Source organism: Filicampus tigris, chromosome 11 (assembly GCF_054856515.1).
Source record: "Filicampus tigris isolate MCC_2025a chromosome 11, RoL_Ftig_1.0, whole genome shotgun sequence".
NCBI classification, from domain to species: domain Eukaryota; kingdom Metazoa; phylum Chordata; class Actinopteri; order Syngnathiformes; family Syngnathidae; genus Filicampus; species Filicampus tigris.
In genome coordinates this window covers 22,936,803-22,951,487 of record NC_141227.1, presented here as the reverse complement: position 1 = coordinate 22,951,487, position 14,685 = coordinate 22,936,803, and the positions used below count along the sequence as shown (strand labels likewise).

Genomic DNA, 14,685 nt, shown 5'->3' with positions numbered 1-14,685 from the left:
CGGCCGACTTGTCTCTGCAGATACAACTTCCCTGACGTTCCGCCTCGTACTCTATACGAGCAGAAAGCAATTTCGGCAGGCGGCAATAAAAAGAAAGAAGGGGGGTGAAAAAAAAGAGCGAATCAGGCCAGTTCTCTGGGGAGAGATAAAGGGGCAGAATGTAAACTTGCCTGGTAAGCCATCCCTGGTGGATTGGTCTGTAAAAAGAAACCTTAATGCGCACTCCAATACAACAACAACTCAAAAAAAAAAAAAAAAAACAGTTTGCATTACTTGATTAAGCGAATGGCATTGTGGATGATGCAGGCACTGCAGCATTTGGATGATTATACTTGGGTCTTTTCAAACAGACTTGACAAAATACACTTGGGAAATGTATACCGGGTATATATTTTTATGTACACAAAGGCATGATGGTTGTAATTGTTTCATCTGACAAGTATGTTTGTGTATTGTAATGAGCCTCTTGTGCTCCTGCTTCTTGGTCAGTCACTCTTGCAATAGAGGCAGTAAATCCAAATTAGATTTTAACCTGGTTAAATAAAGGTCAAAATAAAAATAAAATATAAATGCCATGCTACCGTGACTAACGAGTGCTCCAATTTAAGAGTTTTTCAAGTCACAAGCCGTCCCTTGGTCCATTTTTATGCTTTGAGCTAAAACTTGAAATGTGACTTATGTGAAAAAAAAATCACCTATTTGCAGTTTTTCTTTTTTTTTTTTTTTTTTACTTTAACCCAGACTTTTCATGGAAAATGCCTATTTTTATCTTATACTTTCATTCCAATGTATCTAGAATAGTCAATTATACGTCGATTTTTGCTATTCCGATTTTCACAAGCCGTCCCTCTTCCCCGTCGGTCCACTTTATGTGCAATTAAGGAACCAATGCCGTCACTCATGTAATTTTGAGACATTATATTTAACGGGACAAACAGACAAAAACACAAAACAAGCACACTCCCAACATGCCTCTCACCAGGCCACACCCCTTAAACGCAAGTCAACACATACAGCAACTACACTTTATTAAACCAGTTGGATTTATTTACACTCTTTTGTGTTTTATTCATTTTTTTAAACAATACGTACAGTGCTGTTAGTCTTTATTCAAAACAGATTTAAAACCTTGTTTTGGGGGTAGCTGGAACAGATTAACGACATTTCATTTCATTGGGAAAAATGTATTTGATATACGATTATATTGAGTGTGGTCACAAAAGGAATTCAACTCGTAAATAAGGTATCACGTGTATACATTTTGTGACATTTTGCTTTGGTGCCCAGAGATTTGTCTCATGTAAAAGACGTGCCTCGGAATCACTGATCTAATACGATTACTTTAATGTGGCTACGCTCCCTTTTGTTATCCACCTCTCGTGCCCTATTTCAGTTGGTTTATTAAAACCCACGGCGGATTTGCACGGAAATACGCCGCGAAAGCTATCATTTTGCACATAATGGCTACATTGGTGATGCGAGCGCCTATTTTAAGTCGGTCGGAGACCTCGCTTGTGAACTCTGCGTGTTCAAAGCCGGTTCTCTGAATCACGCTGCCAATCAATTATCCGCCTCACAGGTTTAGAAGTCATCGCTGCTAATGCAGCGCTGAGGTCACCCGCTCCCTAAAATGAATCACACAATTTCTGCTCTTACTGAGAGAGGGGATGGAGGAGACGTTTTACATGTAACACACGTTTGTTAAACCATGTGGGTTTTTTTTTTCTTATACTGTTAAACCATGTGGGTTTTTTTTTTTTTCTTATACTGTATGTTACTACATGACTACAGAACAGCACGCTTAAGTCCCAGTGGCAGCTTGCCAGGAAAAGTTAGGCTACGCAGTAAGGGCCCAAAAAAAAGAAAAAAAAAAGAAAAAAGAAAAATCAGTTTCCCTCAACAACAATGGCAGGCATTATTGCTTTTTAGCGGTGAGATGGTTTTAAGCCAGCGAGCTGCAGTATCCTGTTGCGGTGGCGGGGTGGGCACAAGCTCATTCCTCTCGCAGGGAATAACAAACAGCGAATGCATCATTCAGGTAATAATGCTGAGCCGCCGCCGTATATCATCAGTTATGTCGTCAGACGTCGCCATGGTCAACGTACTGCTGCTCTTTGCGGCATGAATATTTCATTGGAGGTCGGTGGCAGCCTGATTTAATATTTCTATGCAAAAACTCAGGTGTGTGTATGTGTGTGTCGTTTTTCTTTCTTTTTGCTTTTTACCTCGGTCACTCACGTCCTCGCAAAGCTGGAGGCAACAAACACAAATGTTTGAGTGTCCAAGAGAAGAGTCTTAAATTGGTATCTTCAGAACGGGTCTCATGAGATTTTACACACAAAAGATTAGAAGATTATCTGAATGTAGGCCTACTAAAAAAGACATGTTGTACACAGTAGACAGACTTTTGTGGCATTGAAACTTGTAAAGAGATTCTTTGGATGCATCAAAGGCGGAGAGCTTTGTTTTGGTCTGCCATCACTCGAAAGTAAAGGAAACAAATCAAGCATTTTTTTTTAACTCATTCACTGTCATTGACGTATTTACTTGTCTTTTCACAGCCCAGCCATTCAATCCCAGGATCATAGTTATGTTTTTTTCAAATGTTAGGGTAAAAGAGGGTCTGAAAATGTCTGGCAGTGAATGAGTTAAAAAGAGTTCCAAGGGGTTTTAATAAAAGGTCTGTGACATATTTCCTTTAAAATACACAAAAGGTAGAAAGAATAAAAATGGAGCAATGAACTCCACCATAGAAGTTATGGTCGTTTCTTTATTTTGCCCTCTTTTGTTACCATTGTGAAATGTGTTTTTCTACATTTTCTTTGATTTTTCATTTAGGGATACAACTGAAGTTATGTATAAAGGTTTACCCACCCCAAAAAAAGACAAGTATAAAGATATAGAAAGAGCAACATGTTTTTTATTGAAAAATGACAGATATCTGTCATTTTTCAATAAAAAAATAAACCAAGGATAATAAATGACAGCGGCTTTCATTACCATGACGACTGAGAGTGTTGAGGGCTACTCTGTGTTGCCAATTTAGTCCGTTGGGCGTTATATTTAGTAACTATTTTTCAAAACAAGCAACTAGCAACAAATCCAGTGACTCTGTAGTATTATTGGAGACCTCTGGAAAGGTTCTCCCACCGTGTCCAGCGTGCAAATGAGTAGCACTTACATAAAGCCACCACGGACTATTTTCACCATATTGGCCCGACTAAGTATGTGCCCATGAAGATTTGAATGTACTTTCAATTTGTGGAGGCAGCACTTCAACAAGCCACCGAACGACACTTTGACCAGCAGGATTTGTGCAGCAGGAGGTGGTGCATGCAACGGAGCGGGCACATCAAGAAACACAAATAAGCCAAGCCCCCCTGTCGTCAAGATAGAAGAACATCCGAATACATATCGGTGGTGTTCAATTAAAGTTGAAGAAGAAAAAGGCTCAACATGTCAAAACATTTGACTGGTAAATTTTAGTAAAGCACATTGATTTTATTTGGGGGATTTTCCAATATTCACCAAAAACCTTTTTTGTACAAAAACAGGATAAAAACAATGCAGCAGGTCATATTGACCCATGAATATCTTTGATGTAACAAAGACACAAACGTAACACGATGGTTGTAAATGCACTTTTGACATATTTTCACAAAGCTCCAAAATCCCACGCTTACAAACACAACACAAACTGTATTGATTTCCCCAATTGCAACAAAGCATCCCGTATTGATCCTCTTGTGCTTTTTTTTTTTTTTTGTATTTGTGATGGGAGCAATGTGGCGCAATCAAGGACATTATTGCAGTAGGCATTAAACACGCCGAGAGGCTCGTTCTCCTTGGAAGTCATCAAGAGAGCCGTTAGAAAGGCTTGTTTTTTCAAAAAGCTATTTAAAAAAACATCAAAGGGTTATTACAAGCAGAAATATGGATTTTAATGGGATGGCGAGAGATGGATGCACTAAGCGACAAACTGTGTTGGTATTTTTAGCGGTTTTGGTGAGCTTGAGTGTGCCGTTATGCATATAGCGACGGTTTATTTACTTAACTACAGATAGGGGAGGCTTTTATGGGGCGAGAGGCCGTCAACAATGTTTTGTGGTATTTTAGAATTTACTTGGAGTATAACTGTCGTTAAAAATGACTACTGTGGAGAAACGGCAAGAAACAAGGCGAGAACATAGAGAACATAGACAGACACACATCATCATGGGGCATCCACCTTTGATCCAAGAACGCGAAAGACTTTCATACTTCGGTTGGTACTGCTGTTTCGATTAGCAACAGCTTTCAAATTGGCTCAGAAACTCATTTATGTCCATGTTGCTTGAACTGAACTCATTTCAGTTTCCTCTCATTTTGTTTCCTCGTAGAAAAGGAGCAGAAGTTGTTTGTTTGTTTGTCTTAAGTGCGATCAGAAGAATTACTGTAATTAGCCATAGACACCTCAGTGAGGGCGTAAGCATAACAAGGGGGTACGTCGTGTCCTTTCCGATGATTACATTATTAGACCCAAACACTTCCTATTAACATGAGTCGCTGAGGCTTTATGTTGCGCTTTAATGGATGGAACACTGCGTGACACCCGATTGTGTACGAGATGAATGCGCAGCCATCCAGGCACAAAATACAATGCGACTGATGAGGAGGCAGGAGGCACACTGTCATCACTCCTAACTGGTCTCAGGGACTTACATGAAAACAATCTGGTTGAAATATCCTGAAAACGCTGTAATAAGCACGCCAGGCCAGTAGTTAGTAGTACCCGATGATCCTGCCTAGGTCTTATCCAAGCAGGACTCCCAGCGACATGCTAAAGAATAAATCTCAGAGGTCAAGTTTTTCATTGTGCCAAATATTCCGTTAACCGTCTATAAATCGGAGCATGGTTAGCATATCTTAGCACAAAGAGAGTACTTGTAAACTAGTCTAATACATCAGAAACACTGGCCCAAGGAAAACACCACAAAGTAGAACTATTTAGTGGTGTCGCCCCCCCCCTTTGTTTTTCAACTGTTCCAAACAATTCGCTAACCAGTCAACAGGAGCTCAAAAGGTTAGCTGCCTGACAGCACCCCAAATACAACCACAAAATTGTTTTTCCACCTGCGAACAGGTGTTAGCCATGTAGCCTTTCCAAATGACGATGCCCTTAATATAACAACGGATTTTATGTTGTTTTATCTTAAGGCATAATTGTCAACAGGCTAAGAACAAAAAATAGTTAAAAACAGACTTCATAAATGATACTTATTCGCGGTTGCACATGCTAATGATAGTATGGAATTGTCAGCTATTAAGTTCGTAATTGTTACCAACCAGTTGTCAACAGGAGCATAGTTAGCATAGCTTTGCAGTTAGTATAAAGAAATCTTAAACTACTCCCGTACAATTGCATAATTACAACCACAGAATATTGTTTTTCCCCACTTGCAGAGGTAGCTGGAACAAGCAGCTGCCAAGCCACGTAGTCTATCCAAACAGCAACATCCCTAATATACTACAAAGTGATGTTTTCACATCGTTATAGTTTAAAACATGAAATAAATGCTAAAAAAAACACCATAATCAATTAATAACAGCTTTGCATAAATTATACTGAGTAGCGCATGTCGCACACGCTAATCATGTCATGAAGAAACACAATACAGTACATGCTTATAGCCGCCTAGTTTAGCATCACTTTGCGCAGGCGAAATGTCTCCACTCACCAAGGTGCGCCCGTTCCCGCTGGACATCCTTGAAGTTGAGTCCGCTGGTGAGCGTGCTCTCGCGGTAGCGGTGGAGGGCCTCGCGGCGCCCGTTGGTACCCAGTTCGCGAAGCACCGAGGCCTTGAGGGGCTCCGCCTTCAGTCCGTGGGCCCATTCCGAGAAGTCCGGCACCGTCCACTTGACCAGGTCCTGGAGCCGTACGATCACCTTTTCAGAAACGGCGATCACCTCGTGCTTAGGGAAGAAAAAAAAAAAAATAGTAAATGGAGGAGAAATACTTGGCTCATAGATAAGACAACCACTATGTACACATTATATTATGGCAGTGTTAATTGAGCCAAGGCACATATTTTACATAAAGAAAGCTTTCTCACACCACCTCACCAAAATCTCCCAGGAATGTAAAATAATAATGAGGACCTCATCTCAATTTACTCTCAAATTGACTCAGTGTGAAATTTGGGCCTGCTTAGTTGACCGCAAAGCCATTATTCTATTATGTGAAGGGCAACAGGTGGATGCACAGGTTAATTGGACGTTCTGCCATCTTTTGGAAGAGCATTTCTTTGTTCATCCTGGCACTCTACAGATAAGCTACCACAAATAGATTGCAGACGTAGCTTAGCACCAACAACAATGGCTAACCAGCGCTACAAAAACCCAAAATGTCCAAAAAAGAAATCACAGTGTTTACTGTCACGAACATATGGGCTTAAGTAACTTGACAACAGGTTAAGAGGTTGTTCATAATCACTCCACAAGACTAACAACACCTGCTAAAAGTGCTACGGTCAACATTTTCAAAGACCTTTGTGCTACGATAATCTAGGTTTAATTAAGCGTATTGTTTAGGACCACTACCCAGACGCTAACTAAGTGAGAAAACATTTGTGGTTGATTACCAAATGTACTAGAATATAGATCTCTTGTGCCAAGCTAACCAAGCTCCTCGTGAATTGTATAGGATAGCTAGCCAGCTGCAAACCTAAGACATATTCATCTCCCGGTTGAGATGCATCACTTCAACTTGCTCCCTTGACACTAATTACTGTACTACTTTTATATTTAGACAGGGCTTTGGCGGCATCTTAAAGAGCACAAAACCAAAAATAGGTCAAGGAACCTTTCAAGGACAAGCTGAGGATAGGTTCAAGAGGTAAAAAAAAACTAAGATGAATTCCTGAATAGTGAACCGTGGCGTTCTGAAATATTTGGGGATTACTGTCCTGAAATAATGATGATCTCGTCTCAGTTTACTCACAAATGTAATTGTCCTGCCTTTCAAAATACTGCATGTTCGCAGACATTCGATGACCTACCAACACGTTAATGTGCCGCGGCACAGCCTTTGGGAAAATCTGTATTACTGCATCTGTCTCTTTTGTGTTGAGCATTTTATTTGACTCACTGGATTAAACAATGAGCACTTGTATGCTTATTACTTCAGACTAGAGTAAGTTATTGTGAGCTGCCGCATTCCGGTATGTATTGCGCCGTTGTTGTGTGTGGTTTTACAATTAACGTTTGCCTCGTAAAGTGAATTTCATGCTGCTGTACACGAGTGGAACAACTATAAAAGTTGTGTTTAATTTGACAGGGTGGCCAAAGTATGAGACAGCACTTTCAGTATCACTGCAGCCACAATTAAAGCTGCGAGCAGGGCCCACGCACACCCCCTCGAAATCATCATCAAATGAGGCTAGCACACAAAGTTCCACCCACTTTAAATGGCATACGCAGAAAAAAAAACCATTCCAAATGTAGTGTCGTCCATCTGTCTAGGATATCTGCTTCTGGTTGGGGCTCATTTGGGCTAACACCCTCGTAGGAGTTTTTGAAAGTATGAACCTAGAATTTGCCCCAAAAGGCCGACTTCCTTTTAAACTTTGGAGGCAACAAAAAGCGATGCAATTTATCGTCATTCAACCATCTAGGATTCCTCCTGCCGAATAGGTCGCATTTGGGTGAATTTACAAGTAGCACAAAGTGCGGAAAGATCCCAAAATGGCCTACTGAATTCCAGGCATGGGAAACTGGTGTCAGGAACTGGTGTCAGGGGTTATTTTTTTATCCAAATCCAAATCCTCCAAAGTACGATCGATGTTAACGGCATGCTACTCTCGCATTAAATCACATAGACAAAAAACATAATTGAAAAGTGCCCCTGTGTCTAGGATACCTCCTTCTCGTTTGGGAAAATTCCCTTTGAAGAGTTCATCAAGGTATGAGCCCTCAAATTTTCCCCGAAATGGCTGCGTCCGACCAAAATGGCCGACTTCCTATTCAAAATATACTATATATGGGTGAAACTGACGGGTGGGACAGATTTTCTTTTTTTCCAACCTATCTTTTCAGTGGGAACTACTGCTTAAGTTTTTTGGGGGAGGGGGCAGTCATATTGAAGACTGCTGCAATACATACCAGGATATGTGACTTTCTAGCGCATTGAGGCCCTCCAGATAGTGATAATTACCTCTCGTGGTATGCGAAAAATACACTCAAATGTTGAAAATGCGCATAATACTTATTCTTTAGCCTGTACATTTGATAAGTACAGTTCAATGTTACTCAACTTTTAAGTACTAAGTATTCAACGTTTGCATTAAATTTCTTTGTAACTTTGTTTTCACATTTGTTGTGGTACAATTTGTGTTTAATTTTATAGAATCATTAAAGTACAGTTTTTTGTAATTGTCCTATATTCAAGCACAACATTAATGTTATAACTGTGCATAATGGTACAGTTGCTTACAATAATGTTAAACGTGTTTTAGGGAATAAAACCTCTACTTTGTTGGCGTTTTTTTTTTTTTTTTTTTAAATGTAGGTCATGACGGTGATACTTGGAGAGCTAAGATTGTTTTTAGGTGGTGCTCGGTTTCACAAGTTTTTGACCCACTGTTAACAAGACTACCAAAAAGTGGAGGTATGCCAGGTGGGCTACGCTGCATACGCAGCATGTGAAGTCAAGGCGATGTGAGGACTCAAATCTGTTTGGTTTCTTTTAATAATTCAAAGAAGTGCCGGTTCGTTTGAAGGCCTAATAATGGCGGGCGCGCTTGTTACTGACAAAAGAGTGCACCGGAAGACGGCTATTACCCAAAGTCTGGAAGACAGATGTGCTGGGGGGCAGAGAAATGCAACACGCATCACGGTGGAGTCGGATTTCGCCATTGAGGCTGCGAGGCAACAGCAATGACAATATAATAATGACAAATATATATATATATAGGACCTTAAGCTCTTTGTCGTGGGGTGAAATGTATGCGTGTATGTGCGAGCTGCATTTTAATGCGGTTCAATTCACTTTTATGGCCATGGCGGTGAATTTCATTTTTCCTTCTTGGGCCAACAAATCTCTCAATCTCTCAACTAAAGCAATGCCCTGTTGTCATATCCAGGGATAATGTAATAAAAACACACGGATCATATATTTTACGTATAAAACACTGATCTGGTACCGGGGATATACGAGTGAAAGGTCAATGCGGCTCCATAAAACACTGCTTAATTTACCCATTTATGGCCACTGAGATGCCTGTGCCAAATACATTATGTGGACTGAAGAATTGCGACATTTAGTGTTTGGATACAGGAAGTGAAAATTGTCAGAGATGCAGTAGTCCCATGGTTGGTTAGGCAGTTGGGCTTGCACCTGACTGGTCAAATTCAGATGAAGCATAAAATTCCAGAAGAAACTTTTTGCATGTCTTTGCGACATGCATATTGCATAGGCCATTCTTGCAATATCGATTTTATTTTCATACATATTGAAAAACCATGCGATATGCGATATGGTTGTTGAATATAGCGATATGGATATTATTGCGACATTTAACGAAAAAAAAAGACATTTTTATTATTTAATGATTTTTTTTTTCATGCAACAAAATAAGATAGCTCAATATATTCTTAGCTAATTCATTTTAATTACCTTAGATAATATGTTCTATTGGGTGGCGATGCACATTTGTGTTTGCGTCTAACTGGTCAAATTCAGATAAAAGCATACAATTCAGAAAATGTCATCATAATATGAAAAATGATGATTGTAGTTGTCCAAATCCTAATCAATGAATAATGGATCCATTGAGTTCAAAGACTTTTTTTTCCAAAGAGTTTGAGAAGTTAAGTACAACTGGGGCTGAAAGGCCGACTGTTTGAATTCGGAATGATCGTGGATTGGCCGCAGGGAAAATCGACCATCAATGAATCGAATGGACTGTAATTTTATGAACTCCTGTTTCCAGTACAACTTCCTGTAGCTCACGTCATTGTTGTCCTTGTTTGGACAGCCCATTAGTTGAGAGGATCAGCGCTGCCAAGTGAGCGGTGGACTCCATTTGGACGCAACTGCTTTCAAGACATGATTAATCAACAATCGATTCCGCACGAGCACTCGAATGCACTTACTGGACTCTTCTTTAGGCACGCTTGCAAATTGCAAAGAGCCGCATCACAGATTCTGCCTTTCTAAAGCTGATAATGTTCCGTTTATAGCAAAAAAATGTAAACCTCTCATTTTGGCTTTCTCCCCCACCCTCTCCATTTCAGTCACATTTCCGTAAAAGCAAAAAGAACACATTGTCAAAACAAACTTCCCGGCATTCTCCCCAAGTGCTCTGTCCAAACAATTACCCATATTCAGTTCTCACATTAAGCTGCGGAGCGCGGCCGTATCAAATCCCGGCCAGTTTTCAAGCCAGTATTGCCTTATAAAGGAAAAAAAAAGCCTGCGAGGGACGGCCTGATATAGCTGCAGTGCCTCCCTCACTCGCTAAGTAAAAACATCAAACATGGCTTTTTTTCTTTCGCTCGTCTTATAATGAGCTGTCTGGAGCTGTCAAGTGGTGGCGGGTGGCTGTAAGCAACTTTTCCGTGCCATGACAAACCGACTGAGGGAGAAAGAACCATTTGAATAATGTGTCGCTAGCAGTAAATAGCATTCAGCCCCACAGCCAAAAGCCTCATTGTGCTTCATGTGCTCAAAATGATGCAAGTGTACGTTTGATGCAATCCCCATTTGACACAAAGCGGCGTCACAATAAGGCGCTCTGTTCCTCACAACGGCGGTGGCGTAATTAAAAAGCACAGCGGAGCGAAGAGTGTATTATGCTATATTGCATTCCATGTATATTAATCATGTGTTGTTGCAGCAGTGTTAACAGATCTCGTTTGGCGACGTGTTTGCACTGTGCTGTGTGTTTTTTTGTTTGTTGGTGTAACACTGATGATTCATATTCAAAATGAGTCTGACGTACTGCCAAATGCATATATTGCTAGACAGAGGCTGAGCTCTGCTTTCATTTTGTTTACGGAGTAGCAGGCTCTTAGTGAATCAGTACAAATACTTCTTTTCTGTAAGTAGTTCGAATTTCGATTTTTGTTTTTCGGCAACTGCAGGATAAAATTCCAAGGACTGGTTCATTGGCCAAGTAATAAAGATTTTCCGTAGCCTAATGCCGAAATAAGTTTTTTTTCTTCATAAAATTGTTTCCTTTTAGTATTGACACTTTAATATGCCACTCTTGTGGCTTTATTCTCATACACGTTCTCGTGAAATTGCACAAGTGGGGCAATTTCTCGTGAAAGTGCCCAACAAATGGGCATAAACAGACTAGTTTGTGAGCCACCCCCGCCCCGAAGGCCACCAGCGAGTCAGTTACTGCACGCCTCCAGTCCGATGGCCCTAGTAAGATCGAAGAACTGACAAAAACGTGGACCATTTATTCCTTTCACAATCTGTGGTGTTGTGATGACGTCGTAAATCAGCACAAAAACAAAAAAGAGACTATTTACTATCGCATAAAAACTATCGGAGGGGGATTTATTTGAAAAATAAACGTTCGACTTGTCGGGCCGCGAAAATCGTTGGCGAGGCGCGTTATTTGACAAGAGGAACACGACACTTTACAGGAACATGTGTAACACAGAAAGCGAAGAACCGTTTTAAGTAGCTTCCAAAGTCCAAATGGATGACTCACGCATGACAGTTAAGAAAAAGCGTAGTGCTAGCTAGAGGCTGAGCTGCAGTATATTTGTTTTACGGAGCATCATGTGACAATTACACTTTCCGTAGTACCGTAACTAAAAGTTTCCACGTGGGAACACACCAAATGCGTCATTCCGTTAAAGTTAAAAACTCCTGAAGAAGCCCGGCAGTTCGATGTCGAAACTAGTCGAGGTAAATAAAAAAATTATGACTTTGCAATTCTCAAAATATAAGGTCATAACTTCCCTGTGGCCTGTAATCTTGAAACTTTGTTCCTGTAATCTCAGGGTTTTTTGTAGTCTAATAATTTCTTGAAAATTCACAGTTTTATGTCTTGTCAGTCTTGCCAAACTGGAAAATTATGACCTTCCAGTGAAAATGCAGTCATATCCGACCGACTGACTCGATGTGATTGCCTGTTAAAACGTGAATCGATTGTCGTCAAAGTGCCGTCTCGTCAATGACAAGGTTCGCCCGGGTCCCCATTGAAAGAAGTGGCGGACAACCACGGGGGGGGGGTCCTCACCGCTTAGAATGTCAAATAATAAAAAGGCTGTCCTCGTGCGCACCGCGCTGTCGTTTCCAGTTAGCCTGCGGATAGTTGAGCAAAGCGGCAGACAGCAGCCGCCGGCAGGCCTCCTGCTGATAATGTAGGTCAGATGACGGCCAGCCCAAAGCTAAGATGTGACGTCGAGCATCAGTGAAGCGTTTCGGACGGACACCACTGCGCACTTGGACTTTGCCCACGTTCACTTGCTTGCCGCGCGTACAGTACGCTAAAAGTAAGATTGGTGCACTCTATTGTAATCTTGTAAAAGTCTGACTGCATTCAAGTGATGACTTTTTTGTAATATGAAGACTGTTTTCATTGTCTTACAATTGCATAAGAAAGTTGTAACTTTTTGTAATCCAACAGTTTCTCTTCACTTTTTTTCTTCGAATATTGTGCGTTTATATTACGACTTTTCACCGAAAATGTCTTTTAGTAATCTAACAAGTAAAATCAAGATTTTATTCCCATCAAAGTACAGCCATCCTCAAATTAACATTTTTTTAAACTGCAGGAAATAACGCCTCATAAAAATACGGCATCATCATAAAATTAAAATTTTGCTCAAATTTTTGTGACTTCCCTGAATCGTATTTCCAAATGATGTTATGCCCATAAAAGTATTGACTATTATAAATGTAGAACTTTCTTCTAATAGTCTCGTGACTTTGTTCCTATAAAACTATGAATTTTTGCTATCTAAAGATTTCTTGTAAAAGAGAAAATCTTATCAAATTTTGACTCTTAATACTACGACTACTGTCATGAAAATTGTGATTTTTTTAAATTCATTTATTTTCTTTATGATTTATTTATTCATTATTTGACTTTTTGTATTTACTGAATTCTTGAAAAATGACAACTTCTTTATTCTTGCGAGAACATTTTTCACGCAATCATTTCTCATATATCATCTTCTCATCGTCTTAGGACTATTTGCATAAAATGATGACTTTTGTAATCTAATTACTTTCTTCTATTGCAACTTCCGGGTTGGAATTCAAAGCGCTAGCGAGATGCCATATTGTGCCTCCATTCATCAATAATTCATGTTAATACTGCAGCAGCATGATAACATTAGTCAGAGACTTTATTGCTTTGATGCTGCATAATGCACTTCAAGTGGAGTAAACAGAATTGTGCTGCTCAAGTGTAGATTTGAAAAAAAAAACTCATGGTGTCTGTCACTTCATTGCATTTAAACTCTACGGAATAGCGTGACTTGAACTCACCGCCTCAAAAACGACAACACCTTGAAATATTTCTACGGGGGTGGGGGGGAACTGTCACCAATAAACTGCTGCGAGTTACATCACACTAGCAGATGACGCAATCCTATGAGTCTTCAGTTCAGTGAGCATCGAAAGGATTCCTTCCTTGTTTTTTTTTGCGGGGGGGGGGACATTTTAGGGGGGTGAGGGCGTACCAATGAGCAAAAATCTGATAAAGCTCATAGAACAGGAACACTAGTGATGAATGCCCAGGCTGCTCAACACTATAGATTGACGATGATAACCTTAAAATCAAATCTCAGATTATTGCACTATAACAAGAAAAAAAACACAATTTAACAAAAATCGTTTTAATTGTACTACAATTTATGAGATCACAAAAATCATAATTTTATAAGAAAAGACTGAAATGATCATGAAAATAAAGTAGTAAGACAATTTTACGAGAACAAAGTCATCATTTTATGAGAACCGTTAGGCAAAAGTATTATGAGAATAAAGTCATGAGTTCACTTTGTTCCTTGCCAAAGCTTGTAACTCAATTTACTGTATATCAAATCAATTTTCCTCATTGAAATGAATTGAAATGTCATTAAGCTCTACCAGCCCCAAAAAAACATTTTTAGTCACATGTTCTTAATACTGAAAAATAGCAAGTCAAGGTACGACTGAAGTTCAATTTTAAGGCATTGTATTAATTGAAAGCTACTGCAGTGCATACAATATACAATACGTTCCCAGGGGAGCCTTTTGGGGCTCTCAGTGAGTGCGTGTCTTTCTCGAGTACACACTCACACGCACACACATACATACAGAGGTGCTGTCACGCTGCGAAGGTTTCAGCCTGCTGAACTTCTGAGAGGTCAGCGCAGGAATTTAGCAGGCCAGAGGAGATTAGTAATTGAGTAATGGACATGGTGACACCGACAATGAGAGAGAGCAGGAGTGAGAGAGAGAGAGAGAGAGAGAGAGAGAGAGAGTATGAAACAATACGAGTTCATTATCTATCTCCTCCTCCACATGACTGTCCTTGGCTCATCTGGCCCTAAACAAACTTTCCTGGGAATTACCAAAAAAAAAAAAAAAAAAGAAGAAAAAAAGGGGCATGGAGGTTCTTCTCATAGACTTAACTCGCATCAAATTAGGAATTTTTGTATAAAAAAACAACTTCTTTTCTTGGCAAACGACAAATC

At 40.0% G+C, this 14,685-nt stretch overlaps 1 protein-coding gene across 3 annotated transcripts in view; it reads right to left on the bottom strand.

Moving 5' to 3' along the window:
- Positions 1-14,685, bottom strand: part of arid5b (AT-rich interaction domain 5B) — a 121,016-nt gene that overhangs the window by 72,172 nt on the left and 34,159 nt on the right. For all 3 annotated transcript variants that reach the window (XM_086044573.1, XM_086044574.1, XM_086044575.1), the window contains one exon: positions 5,718-5,952. In XM_086044573.1, the coding sequence (XP_085900699.1) occupies positions 5,718-5,952 (235 nt within the window). The remainder of the gene's footprint in view (positions 1-5,717; positions 5,953-14,685) is intronic.